Consider the following 13,008-nt stretch of genomic DNA (forward strand, 5'->3'; position numbering starts at 1 on the left):
AAGACAGGTGTAATGTCCTGATACTGTGCACCACTTAGCAGATTAGCTGCCACATTTTGCACTAATTGTAGCCTCTGGATGCTCTTCAAGGTTAGCCCCACATGGAGTCCATTGCAATAGTCTAAATGTGATGGAACCAAAGCATGGATAACCATTGCCAAGTCAGACTGACTCAGGAAGGGTTGCAGCTGGTGCACCATGTAATTGTTCAAACACACCCCTTGCTGCTACTGCCACTTGAAGATACAGAAACCGTGTAGGATCAAAGAGTACTCCCAAGTTACGTACCTCAACTTTCAACAAGAGTGCAATCCATTTCAGATTGAATCCCAGTCCCTGAGGCAGGTTTTCTACTGACCAACAGCACTTGCATCTTCTCTTGGTTTAATCTCAGCTTGTTTACCTTCATCCAACCCATTATCAAACCCAGGCAATGTTCAAAGGTTTCAGCTTCTTCCTAGGTGTTAGGTGGCAAAGAGCTGACTATCATCAGCATATTGGTGGCACCTTACTCCAAATGATCTTTCCCCATGGTTTTATGTATGTGATAAATAAACATGGAAGACAAGATAGAACACTGTGCATAGATCAATTACTGTGGAGTCAAACTAATCCCCCAGCAGAAAGGACTGAAAACACTGTAAAACAGCACCCCCAAGGCCCAGCCTCACTAGGTGGTCCAGAAGGATGCCATAGTCAAAAACCACTGAGAGGTCCACGAGAACTGATAGAGTTGCACTCCTCCAATTCTGTTCCCGGCATAGGTCATACACCAAAGTGACCAAAGCAGTCTCAGTTCCATATCCTGGCTGAAAGCCCGATTGAAATGAGTCCAGATAATCAGTATCATCTTGATGCATTTGGAGTTGCCATGCCATCATTTTCTTGATCATCTTAGCCAAGAATGGTACGTCTGAGACTAGCCTATAGTTAGAGAGATCTCCTGGGTCATTGGAAGGTTTCTTTAGTAAAAGGCTTATTGCTATCATTAATCACTTCCCTTAGCCATGGCAGCAGTCCCATATTGGCTGATTGAAACAGCCAAGAAGGGCAAGGCTCGGGTACACAGGTTGTAGCCCTCACTGCTTCCAGTACTCTTGTCTGCATCATCAGGATCTACAAGCTGAAAATAATCCAGCACAACTGGACCAGGGGTTGCTAAGGTTCCATCAAACTGCCCTACCCTAATATTGGAGTCCAAGTCAAGGTGAATCTGAGGAACTCTATCTGTAAAGAATAAAGCAAACTATTCACAGAAAACTACCACCTCTAACACCCCTTCTGCAACATCCTGGCGAATAACGCCTTACACAGTGCAGAAGAATATTGGTTGCCTATTCTGTGTGGACGCAATGATAGCAAAGAAGTAAGCTTTCTTCACTGCCCTGACCTCCGTAGTATATGACTTTAAGGACAAAATCCTATGGATGTTTAGACAAGTCCTACAACCCCCAGCGTTCCCTAGCCAACCATGCTGGCTGGGGCAGGCTGGGAGTTGTAGGTCTTTTCTCTGTCGAAACATGCATAGGATTGCACCCTAAGTGGTCTTTCACCCACATTTGGTCGGATTCATCCCACATGTTGTCCATGGTGCTCTAGCAGACATCCCTCCTGTTTCATTGCCCTCCCTGTTAAACCAGAGAGGTGACCTGACTCTACCAGGAGAAGGAAAGTGCTTAGGACCAACAGTGTGAATGGCCCAAGCCATTTCCATATTCCACTGATCAGCCACTGACAACCGAGGCAGGAAATTCCCCAAGTCCATTCAGGAAACGGTTAAGATCCATCAGGTGCCTGGGGCAGACCATTTTAACTAGCCTTCCACCCCTGTGGAGGTCCATACTGGCAGCCAGTCCAAAACTAACCAGATAGTGATCTGTCCATGACAAGTGAGTCACATGTATCTCCTCCACCCTCAGAGCACCGACTCCACCAGAATAGAATACCAAATTAAGAGCGTGCTGTGCTGCATGCCTAGGGCCAGATACTAGTTAAGACAGGTCCATGGTTGTCATGGCAGGCATGAAATCCTGAGCCACTCCTGTCTAAGCAACCTCAGCGTGAATGTTGAAATCCCCCAGAACAAGAAACCTGAGGTGATTCAGTGCCAGCCCCAAGATCACCGTGACTAGCTCAAGAAGGGAAACCATTAAGGAGCAGGGTAGATGGTACATCAACAGAATCTCTACGCTGTCCTGGCCACCCAACTGCAGTAACATCACAGCAGACTCACAGCAGTCTGCTGGATGGAGCATCAGGTTAGCGAAAGATAATTCCTATAGACTGGTCCCACTCTCCCGCTTTCCTTCAGCCACATCTCCATGGTACATGCCAGTCTGTATGTTCATCCAGAATTAGATACTGGATGAGTGATATTTTCCCAACAACTGACCTGGCATTAAAAGGTAGGACTGCTTTCACTGTCACCATAGCTTCTTTCAGTAGATAACAAGCAGAAAGGAGGGAAGGCCAAACAGTGGCCTTACCCTCCTTTCCTTGCAACAGCTAGGTTGAAATCCTTTGCCATATCTCCCTCTGCTGGTTATCACTTGAATATTTACTCCCAACCTGCTCCCAGTTCACCGTTCTCCAAGACATAACTTATAAAGCCCACTGTTGGTTTGTTTGTTGGTTTGTTCCATTCCATTTCTATACCACCCAATAGCTGAAGCTCCCTGGGCTGTTCACAAAAATTAAAACCAAAGAGCACACAATAAAACAATTTAAAATATATAGAACATTAAAACCACAATATAACAATACAACCACAATAAAACCTAGCAGCAGTGCAGGAGTTTAAAATACAGATTTAAAACAGCAAAGCTAAAAGTTTAGAAAGCTAAAATGCTAAAATGCCTGGGAAAATAAAAAGGTCTTCACCTGGCGCCGAAAGGAATACAATGTAGGTGCCAGGCAAACCTCACTAGGGAGCTCATTCCAGAGCCGGGGCGCCACAGCAGAAAAGGCCCTCCTCCTAGTAGCCACCCGCCTCACTTCCTTTGGCAGGGGCTCATGGAGAAGGGCCGCTGACGATCTTAAGGTCTGGGCAGGCACATATGGGAGGAGGTGATCCTTCAGATAACCTGGCCCCAAGCCATTAAGGGCTTTGAATGTTAATACCAGCACTTTGAATTGGGCCCGGAAATGGCCTGGCAGCCAGTGCAGCTGGAAAAGTAGTGGCGTAATATGAGCTCTCTGGCCAGTCCCTGTTAACAATCTTGCTGCCCTATTTTGGACCAGCTGAAGTTTCCGGACCGTTTTCAAAGGCAGCCCCATGTATAACACATTGCAGTAATCCAGACGAGAAGTTATCAGAGCATGGATAACTGTAGCTAGGCTATCTCTGTCCAGATAAGGGCATAGTTGGTATACCAGCCTAAGCTGATAAAAAGTGCTCCATGCCACTGAGTTCACCTGTGCCTCAAGTGACAGTTCTGTACACTATAGCAGCATTAAAACCACCTCCTAAAAATACAGGTACCAAGAGGCCCAAGCAGCTCCCTGCGGAGGAAACACACACAGAGTGGAGTGCTCCTGGCCTCCAGGTTAGCCTGCTGCCCAACAGCAACAACTTTCTTATAACCCCAGGTCCCAGCAATGGTCCAATGAGGCTGGGGCTGCTGGGTCTCTCTAAGAAGCAGGAACTCTGGGCAGCTAGATCTCCTGCAGTGGGTCTGCTTGAGGAAGTTTTCCCAGGCAAATAAGATGGAAAAAGCTCACTTAGTGTCAGTCCCAGTCCAGCTGGTCTTCCCTCTTCCCCTCCTGCTACTGGAACGGCTTCTGCTATTTAAAAACTAACAGTGCACCTTTAAAACATGTATTGCAGTTACTTTTCCTCACAATAACTGGGAAGTTAGGTACTTTTGAAACAAATCTATCTTTCCTAAATGGTGATCCTGATTATTATTATGTTGTGATGTTAATAATTATACTTGGGGGAAACTTGCCAACTGCTTTCTCTATCATGTGAAAAGCGAAAGTTGCATTTCTAAGCACACATAGCCAGGGGTAAAACCATTGAACTTGGGTTTATTTCCAAGTAAACATGGTTAAGTTCATGATTTCTTAGCTTGGAGCAGGAGCAAACCTTGCAACCCCCTGTATCATATGCGGAGTACTCCACCTCAAGCTAGAATAAGAGAGGAAGCTGCCAGGTCCTAGTGTCTGCCATAGATGAAGATATTGAGCGCTCCAGGGAGCAGCAAGGGGTGCCATTAATGCAAGTGCTAGGACCCAACAGCTTCCTCCTTCCTTCCAGCTTCAGAATAACCATTCTAAGGAGATAGTGAAGATAGAGCAGCTCATTGGTTCTTCTCCCATGCTAGGCCTGCTGACTCTGCATACAGTACTCTGAAAAAAAGGTACTGAAGTTGTATTCCCCTTTGTAAATACACATAGCAGTGCCAGAGTGTAAACAGCTACTGAGTTCTAGTGTGCGCTAAGATAGTTATTCAAATTCTGGGAGCGGTGAAACAGGGAATCTTTCAGCAGTGTGCCTAGTGATCATGAGTGATATTGTGCCCAGCACTGCAGATAAGCCTTTGAAAATGGTCCGGAAATTTCAGCTGGTCCAAAACAGGGCAGCAAGACTGGCCAGCGAGCTCATATTACGCCAGTACTTTTTCAGCTGCACTGGCTGCCAGGCCATTTCTGGGCCCAATTCAAAGTGCTGGTATTAACATTCAAAGCTCTTAACAGCTTGGGGCCAGGTTATCTGAAGGATCGCCTCCTCCCATATGCCTGCCTGGACCTTAAGATCTTCCTCAGCAGCCCTTTTCTGTGAGCCCCTGCCAAAGGAAGTGAGGCGGGTGGCTACTAGGAGGAGGGCTTTTTCTGCTGTGGCACCCCAGCTGTGGAATGAGCTCCCTAGTGAGGTTCACCTGGCACCTACATTGTATTCCTTTCGGTGCCAGGTGAAGACCTTTTTATTTTCCCAGGCATTTTAGCTTTCTAGACTTTTAGCTTGCTGTTTTAAATCTATATTTTAAATTCCTGCGCTGCTGCTAGGTTTTATTGTGGTTGTATTGTTATATTGTGGTTTTAATGTTCTATATATTTTAAATTGTTTTATTGTGTGACATTTGGTTTTAATTTTTGTGAACCGCCCAGAGAGCTTCGGCTATTGGGCAGTATAGAAATGAAATGGAATGAGTGAATGAATGAATGAATAAATGAATGAATGAATGAATGAATAAGGATGTTTTGCTCACAAGGAATTGTATGCCAATTGTATTTTATCTTTGGGCTGCATCTGTCTATGATGGAACCAATATTGTCATTGTTTTTCATGCTAGACATCAAGGTGGTCTCATGGCAATCAACTAGGCAATGAAATGGAGCCACCCACAGACAAGATGGGAGGGTTGCATACATGGACTCCCCTAATATGTAGAAAAATACTCATTTGTAAACAAAACAGCCTGGTGAGAACCAGTGATGTGGAGTGGAAAATTTTCCAGTGGTTTATTTTTCTGTGGAAAATTGTCCATTTCTTATGTCAGTTAATAAAAATGAATGTATGCCAATTGCAAATACAATATTAGGCAAGTTTGGCAGTTTCAAAGTTGTCACTCATAGTCTTCAGGTGATTACCTTCTCAAGACTGTGAGAAAATACATATGTCATTAAAATACATATATGTCTCAGAGTGAATTGGAACTAATAACTAGTGACAGCGAGACTGAAGGTGTCCTTGGTGGCAGAGAGCTGAATTTAGTTGAAATAGATTAGTGGTTATCAGCATATGAGGCACAATTCTTTGGGTTGCTAAAATGTGTGTGTCAACGCTTTTAGGACTTTTGTGTTTTTTTCCCTCTTAAACTTAAACAATGTAGAGGAAGTACATGCTGTTGTCTTTAAATTTTTACAAATATTCCAATAAAACTTTCTACATAATATAACATCTAAATCATATTAAGTGTGCTTTAATTTTTTCTCAAATATTTCAGGTCAAATACTTGTGGTGTATTGGAACAAAAAATTAACATGGGGTGCTTTTTTAAGCTTCGTTTACTAGATACAAAAACATAAACATGCTGAATTAGATCTTTCTGGGGCAAGGGTGGGCAACTTGTTCCGCTCCAGAAGTTTTGGCCTGTGGCTCTCATCAGCTCTAGTCAACATAGCCAATGGTTAGGTATGATCAGAGTTGTAGGCCAAAACTTCTGGAGGGCCACAAGTTTCCCACCCTTAATCTAGTGCATCAGAACATTTTTCAGTGCAAACTGGGGGGGAAATTATGCAAATGACCCTATACAAATTAACCTAATGCAAATTAGCCTAATTAACCTAATTTACATTGGGAAAATTTTCCAATTCAACAGTTCCCAGAAAGCCCACATCACTAGTGAGAACTGAGCATACTCACTTCACTCCAGTAGCCATGAAACATTGAGGGAGGAAAAGCAGGGTGGAGGGAGGGAAATTGTCCTGATCAAACCTGTAACCATTTATGGTAATCTGGAGGAAGGATTAGAGTTACGGAATGCACACTGTGAGACACACATCTCCTGACCCCGTTCCTCCACTTTTCCCATACGTTGTGGGGTTTGAGTACCATTTAAGTCACATTATACTGTTTATGTTCAGGGCTAGATGAGCAGCTTCCTACTTGTCTAAGCACTGAACCTTAGCAATCACTTAAACTAGGGGTGGGGAACTGGTAATGATAATTCATGTGGTAGTTTGAAACCAGTTATATTCAGTATGTCATCTGTGGAATGAAGTGACTTGAGCTGCATAGTTGTGAATTCAGAAGTCTTAGGGATGTCTTTCCACATCTTCCAGAAATGCACAAGATTGGGGCAGGGGAATGGCATGAAAAATACTGCATGAGGAGCCTTTCTTGCTGCTCAGTTTCTCAGTTGTAGTTGAGAGCCAAGATCTGAAATAGTCCTGAGCTTACTCCTTGGTATTGCAGTACTTTGGAATATAGAGGACTGAAATGCCTTTCAGTAAATGAACCGGGGAATAAAGTAGGGTTGGAATTCTGTGTTGCCCTTCAATTTTCAAATCACAGTTGGCTGAAATCCTTACATAAAACTATCTGAAAACTAGAGTGGATAATTTGGGAGAGGAATCCATATAAGTTACCTTGTCCATCTCAGTTAACCCAGCTCTTTGTCAGTATAATATCTGTATGCTTATGCCTGACTGCTCCAAGTTAAGAGAACTTTGCTAAATTAAGGGCCCTGTGTTTGGAGATGGAAAATCTGTTGCTCTAGAATAAGAGTACCACCAACATCCTTTATTCTCTTCCACCAACACACATGCTACAACTCCTGTCACTAGCCACTAGTCTCTAACAAATGTTCTCCCTTATTTCCTCTCCTGACAGACTTCACTGTGGAATACATTCAGCGTGGTGGCTTAAGAGACCCTCTGATCTTCAAGAATTGTGATGGACTTGGAATAAAGTGAGTGGCGGTGCAATGAGGATTTGATGTTAGATAAGGTGGTCATTAACCTTAGTGAAATAACTTTAATGTGTGGCAGAGCTCCCAAAATGTGTCCCTTATATAGCTTTCCAATAGTATGTAATTCAAAATTGGAATCCCATCCTAGTTGGTTAGTTCGATACTGACTTTCCTAAGCTGTAATGGTCTTGTATTCAGTCTCCGTCTGCTGCGATTCTGGATTTTGTTTGTTTCCTGGTCACTTGCTTAATCCTCATCACAGTAATTGTTGTTTATTCAGTCAGTTGCTTCCGACTCTTTGTGACTTCATGGACCAGCCCATGCCAGAGCTTCCTGTTGGCTGTCGCCACCCCCAGCTCCCCGAAGGTCAAGTCCGTCACCTCCAGAATATCATCCATCCATCCATCTTGCCCTTGGTCGGCCCCTCTTCCTTTTGCCTTCCACTTTCCCTAGCATCAGCATCTTCTCCAGGGTATCCTGTCTTCTCATGATGTGGCCAGAGTACTTCAGTTTTGCCTTTAATATCGTTCCCTCAAGTGAGCAGTCTGGCTTTATTTCCTGGAGTATGGACTGGTTGGATCTTCTTGCAGTCCAAGGCACTCTCAGAATTTTCCTCCAGCACCACAGTTCAAAAGCATCTATCTTCCTTCGCTCAGCCTTCCTTATGGTCCAGCTCTCGCAGCCATAGGTTACTACAGGGAATACCATTGCTTTCACTATGCGGACCTTTGTTGTCAGTGTGATGTCTCTGCTCTTCACTATTTTATCAAGATTTGTCATTGCTGTCCTCCCAAGAAGTGAACGTCTTCTGATTTCCTGGCTGCAGTCAGCGCCTGCAGTAATCTTTGCGCCTAGAAAGACAAAGTCTGTCGCTGCCTCCACATTTTCTCCCTGTATTTGCCAGTTATCAATCAAGCTGGTTGCCATAATCTTGTGTTTTTTTAGGTTTAACTGCAACCCAGCTTTTGCACTTTCTTCTTTCACCTTCGTCATGAGGTTCCTCAGCTCCTCCTCGCTTTCAGCCATCAAAGTGGTATCATCTGCATATCTGAGATGGTTAATGTTTCTTCCAGCGGTTTTAACTCCAGCCTTGGCTTCATCAAGCCCAGCACGTCGCATGATGTGTTCTGCGTACAGGTTGAATAGGTAGGGTGAGAGTATACAACCCTGCCGTACTCCTTTCCCAATCTTAAACCAGTCCGTTGTTCCATGGTCTGTTCTTACCGTTGCTACTTGGTCGTTATACAGATTCCTCAGGAGGCAGACAAGATGACTTGGTATCCCCATACCACCAAGAACTTGCCACAATTTGTTATGATCCACACAGTCGAAGGCTTTAGAATAGTCAATAAAACAGAAATAGATGTTTTTCCGAAACTCCCTGGCTTTCTCCATTATCCAGCGGATATTGGCCATTTGGTCTCTAGTTCCTCTGCCTTTTCTAAACCCAGCTTGTACATCTGGCAATTCTCATTCCATGAATTGCTGGAGTCTACCTTGCAAGATCTTGAGCATTACCTTACTGGCATGTGAAATAACTGCCACTGTTCGATAGTTTGAACATTCTTTGGTGCTTCCCTTTTTTGGTATGGGGATATAAGTTGTTTTTTTCCAATCTGTTGGCTATTCTTGTGTTTTCCAAATTTGCTGGCATATGGCATGTATCACCTTGACAGCATCATCTTGCAAGATTTTAAACAGTTCAGCTGGGATACCATCATCTCCTGCTGCCTTGTTATTAGCAATGCTCCTTAAGGCCCATTCAACCTCACTCTTCAGGATGTCTGGCTCTAGCTCACTGACCACACCATCAAATCTATCCCCGATATTATTATCCTTCCTATACAGACCTTCCGTATATTCTTGCCATCTTTTCTTGATCTCTTCTGCTTCTGTTAGGTCCTTGCCATCTTTGTTTTTGATCATACCCATTTTTGCCTGGAATTTACCTCCGATGTTTCTCATTTTCTGGAAGAGGTCTCTTGTCCTTCCTATTCTATTATCTTCTAACGCTTCCGCACATTGCTTGTTTAAAAATAATTCCTTATCTCTTCTGGTTAACCTCTGGAATTTTGCATTTAATTGGGCATATCTCCCCCTATCACTTTGCCTTTTGCTTTCCTTCTTTCTTGGGCTGCTTCCAGTGTCTCAGCAGACAGCCATCTTGCCTTCTTGGTTTTCTTTTTCTTTGGAATGTTTTTTGTTGCCGCCTCCTGAACAATGTTGCGAACTTCTGTCCATAGTTCTTCCAGGACCCTATCTACTAAATCTAGTCCCTTAAATCTATTCTTCACCTCCACTGCATATTCATGAGGAATATTAGTGAGCTCATATCGAACTGATCTGTGGGTCTTCCCTATTCTCTTTAGTCTGATTCTTAATTGTGCAATAAAAAGTTCATGATCTGAACTACAATCAGCTCCAGGTCTTGTTTTTACCAACTGCATAGATGTCCGCCACCTTTGGCTACAAAGGATGTAGTCAATCTGATTTCGGTGTCGACCGTCTGGTGAAGTCCATGTATAAAGTCGTCTCTTAGGTTGTTGGAAGAGAGTGTTTGTTATGCACAGTGAGTTGTCTTGGCAAAATTCTATCAGCCTATGTCCTGCTTCATTTTGTTCTCCCAGACCATGCTTGCCTGTAATTCCAGGTGTCGTTTGACTACCCACCTTAGCATTCCACTCTCCTATAATGAAAATAACATATTTTTTTGGCGTACTATCCAATAGGTGCTGCAGATCCTCATAGAACTGATCTACTTCTGCTTTTTCAGCATCTGTGGTTGGGGCGTATATTTGGATCACTGTGATGTTAAATGGCTTACCCTGAATTTGAATTGAGATCATTCTGTCATGTTTTGGATTGTATCCAAGCACTGCTTTAGCCACTTTATTATTAATTATGAAGGCTACTCCATTTCTTCTGTGGTCCTCTTGTCCACAGTAGTAGATCTGGTGGTCATTTGATGTGAAGGGGCCCATTCCAGTCCATTTCAGTTCACTGACACCCAAAATGTCTGTATTTAATCTTGACATCTCCCCAGTAACCACATCCAATTTGCCCTGGCTCATAGATCTCACATTCCAGGTTCCTATGGTGTATTGATCTTTAGAACATCGGATTCGTCGTTCACCACCAGCACCATCGGCTGCTAGCCGTCCTTTCGGCTTTGAGCTAGCTGCGTCATCACATCTGGGGCTAGTTGAACTTAGCCTCTCTTCCTCCCCAGTAGCATTTTGACCATCTTCCGACCTGGAGTCCCATCTTCCGATGGTATACCGACATATCTCTGGTTGTACTGATCCATTTAGTTTTCATGGCAAGAATACTGGGATGGGTTGCCGTTTCCTTCCCCAGGGATCGTATTTAGTCTGACCTCTCTGCCATGACCTTCTCATCTTGGGTGTCCCTTCACAGTTTAGCTCATGACGTCATTGAGGTGCTCAAGCTCCAGCACCACGACAAAGTAACGATCTCCTTTGCTGAAGATCACAGTAATAGTCCTCTGTGAATCACTGAACGTGCCTTCAAGGGTTCCTTCATATCTCCTTTTGGGCCAGGTTACAAAAGATTCCAAACATCTCACTGGATGATATTCTGAGGATACAGTGGTAACAGGGAAGTAGTATATTTTTGCCATCACTGCCACAGTGTAGGCTTGTTAATGAGCTTTTTCTTGTGTCTGGTTGTATTCAGCTCAGATTTTCTACCACTTTCCTTCTAGTCATCTTCTAGCCTGCTTTCTAGCACTCTTCTCTCTGGAAAACCAGGGGGCATGCGTGGGATCAATCATGTCAACACACAAGTCATCTCCACATCCCACTGAGTGACTAGGGTTTCAACATGAGTGCCAGCTATGCCAACTGGAAACTGAGGGCATTCCGATTCTGATGAATTCCTATCAGCCACCAGGCTGGCCCATTCTTTTAGACCCCTGCAGAGGAGGATGGCTGCTGATAGTACAAACTAGCCTTCCCGAATCTGGTAGCCTCCAGATTTTGTTGGCCATCACCTCCCATCAGCCCCAACCAGTATGGCCAATGGTTAGGAATCCTGGGAGTTGTAATCCAAAATGTCTGGAGGGCACCAGGTTGGGGAAGGCTGGTCTAAACTCTAGTGAAAAGCGATACTGCATTTGCTCTAGGTACTTTAGGTATGCTGTTTTGGGGGTTAACTCCTAAAGTGTTTTACATAAAAAATTAAAGTAATAGCGATCAGCTGAAAAGTCTTTAATAAAAAAAAAGCTGGCCAAGTGATCTTTGGTTTCAATACATGGCAATTCTGAAATGGCTGCACCTGTGGCAGAGTGGCCTGGTTTACATGATCACCACAGCTTAAACAAGCCAAGCCATGGTGGGCTGTTTAAGCCCTGGCACATGCCAGACACCATTTTCCTAATCACCTGCCCGGGCACACCTTGTGTTATCCAGACCTGGGTGGCATGGCTTGTTTGAGAGGGAAACAACCCTCCAATAACCCATAGCTTATTGTTGGGCTGTATGTGTGGCTCTCTGCTCTCTTCTGCCTCAAGGACTACTGCCCTTTAAGGAATAGAATCAATCTTGCAGAGGCTGCAGGCCAAGGTGAGGTGTGCATGGAAGAGAAGAGGTATGTCATTGCCTCATGAACTATTTGCAAGTCTGAAGCAATCTTATGAGATTCCTTCTGTGTCTGAGGTGCCCAGCATAAAATTGCATGGAGGACAGTCCTACAGTGAGACTGTTATATTTAGTGTTATTTCTGTTGCAGGATGCCAGAGCCTGACTTCAGTGTGAATGATGTACGACTCTACGTAGGTAATTATACACTCCTATTCTGAGTTAATCAAGTGATCAGAGAATGGGCTGCATGTAATATATGCACAGTCTAAAATCTGGCACAGAATTTGCTTTTGATTAAACTTTTAAATTAAAAAGCAAGCCTCTAGTCTTCTAGAAAAACAGCTGAAAAAAATATTTAAATGCCAAGGCCCCTAAATCAGAGGGCCTTTAATGGGAACTCTATATCCTGGCCCACGCATGCCTATCATTTGTTTTTCTGCCCCGTCTCCTATGCCTCCTTTCCCATCTTTCCTGATACAACTTCTAGCCGATGTAGTTATGTATCTCTATGTCCTGTTAGGGAGTCGGCGTATGGTAGATGTCATGGATGTGAACACACAAAGGGACATTGAGATGACCATGGCACAGTGGGCACGCTACTATGAAACTCCAGAGGGGGAGCGTGAGAAGCTGTATAATGTCATCAGCCTGGAGTTCAGCCATACCCGGCTTGAGAACCTGGTGCAGAGACCAACTACGGTTAGTGTGTGTGTGGGGGGGTTCCCCTGGCATCATTACCCTGCTCTTTCCATTTCATTTAAATAGATGAGGGCCTGCATAGTTTTACTGAAGTTTTTTGTGGGGGAGGGGGGTAATTCACATTTGCCCAACGTAACCTAAGTTACACTGAGCTGACAGTAGCAGTAGTCCCATTTAGTTTATACAGTTATTTTCTTGTTCCAAAATAACTGTACCTGTAATGCAGTTTATTACAGATGAAACTTAAACCTTCAAATCTAACAAACCCTCTAACCCTCACTGTAAGAAAGGAA

General features: G+C 43.9%; 1 protein-coding gene across 6 annotated transcripts in view; it reads left to right on the forward strand.

Moving 5' to 3' along the window:
- The window catches only part of KDM2A (lysine demethylase 2A), a 62,894-nt gene that overhangs the window by 23,919 nt on the left and 25,967 nt on the right, over positions 1-13,008 (forward strand). For all 6 annotated transcript variants that reach the window (XM_084803739.1, XM_084803745.1, XM_084803765.1 and 3 more), the window contains 3 exons: positions 7,337-7,415; positions 12,165-12,211; positions 12,537-12,715. In XM_084803739.1, the coding sequence (XP_084659865.1) occupies positions 7,337-7,415; positions 12,165-12,211; positions 12,537-12,715 (305 nt within the window). The remainder of the gene's footprint in view (positions 1-7,336; positions 7,416-12,164; positions 12,212-12,536; positions 12,716-13,008) is intronic.

This window comes from Heloderma suspectum, chromosome 1 (genome assembly GCF_057233095.1).
Source record: "Heloderma suspectum isolate Gila_16-S chromosome 1, 16-S_ref, whole genome shotgun sequence".
Lineage (NCBI taxonomy): Eukaryota > Metazoa > Chordata > Lepidosauria > Squamata > Helodermatidae > Heloderma > Heloderma suspectum.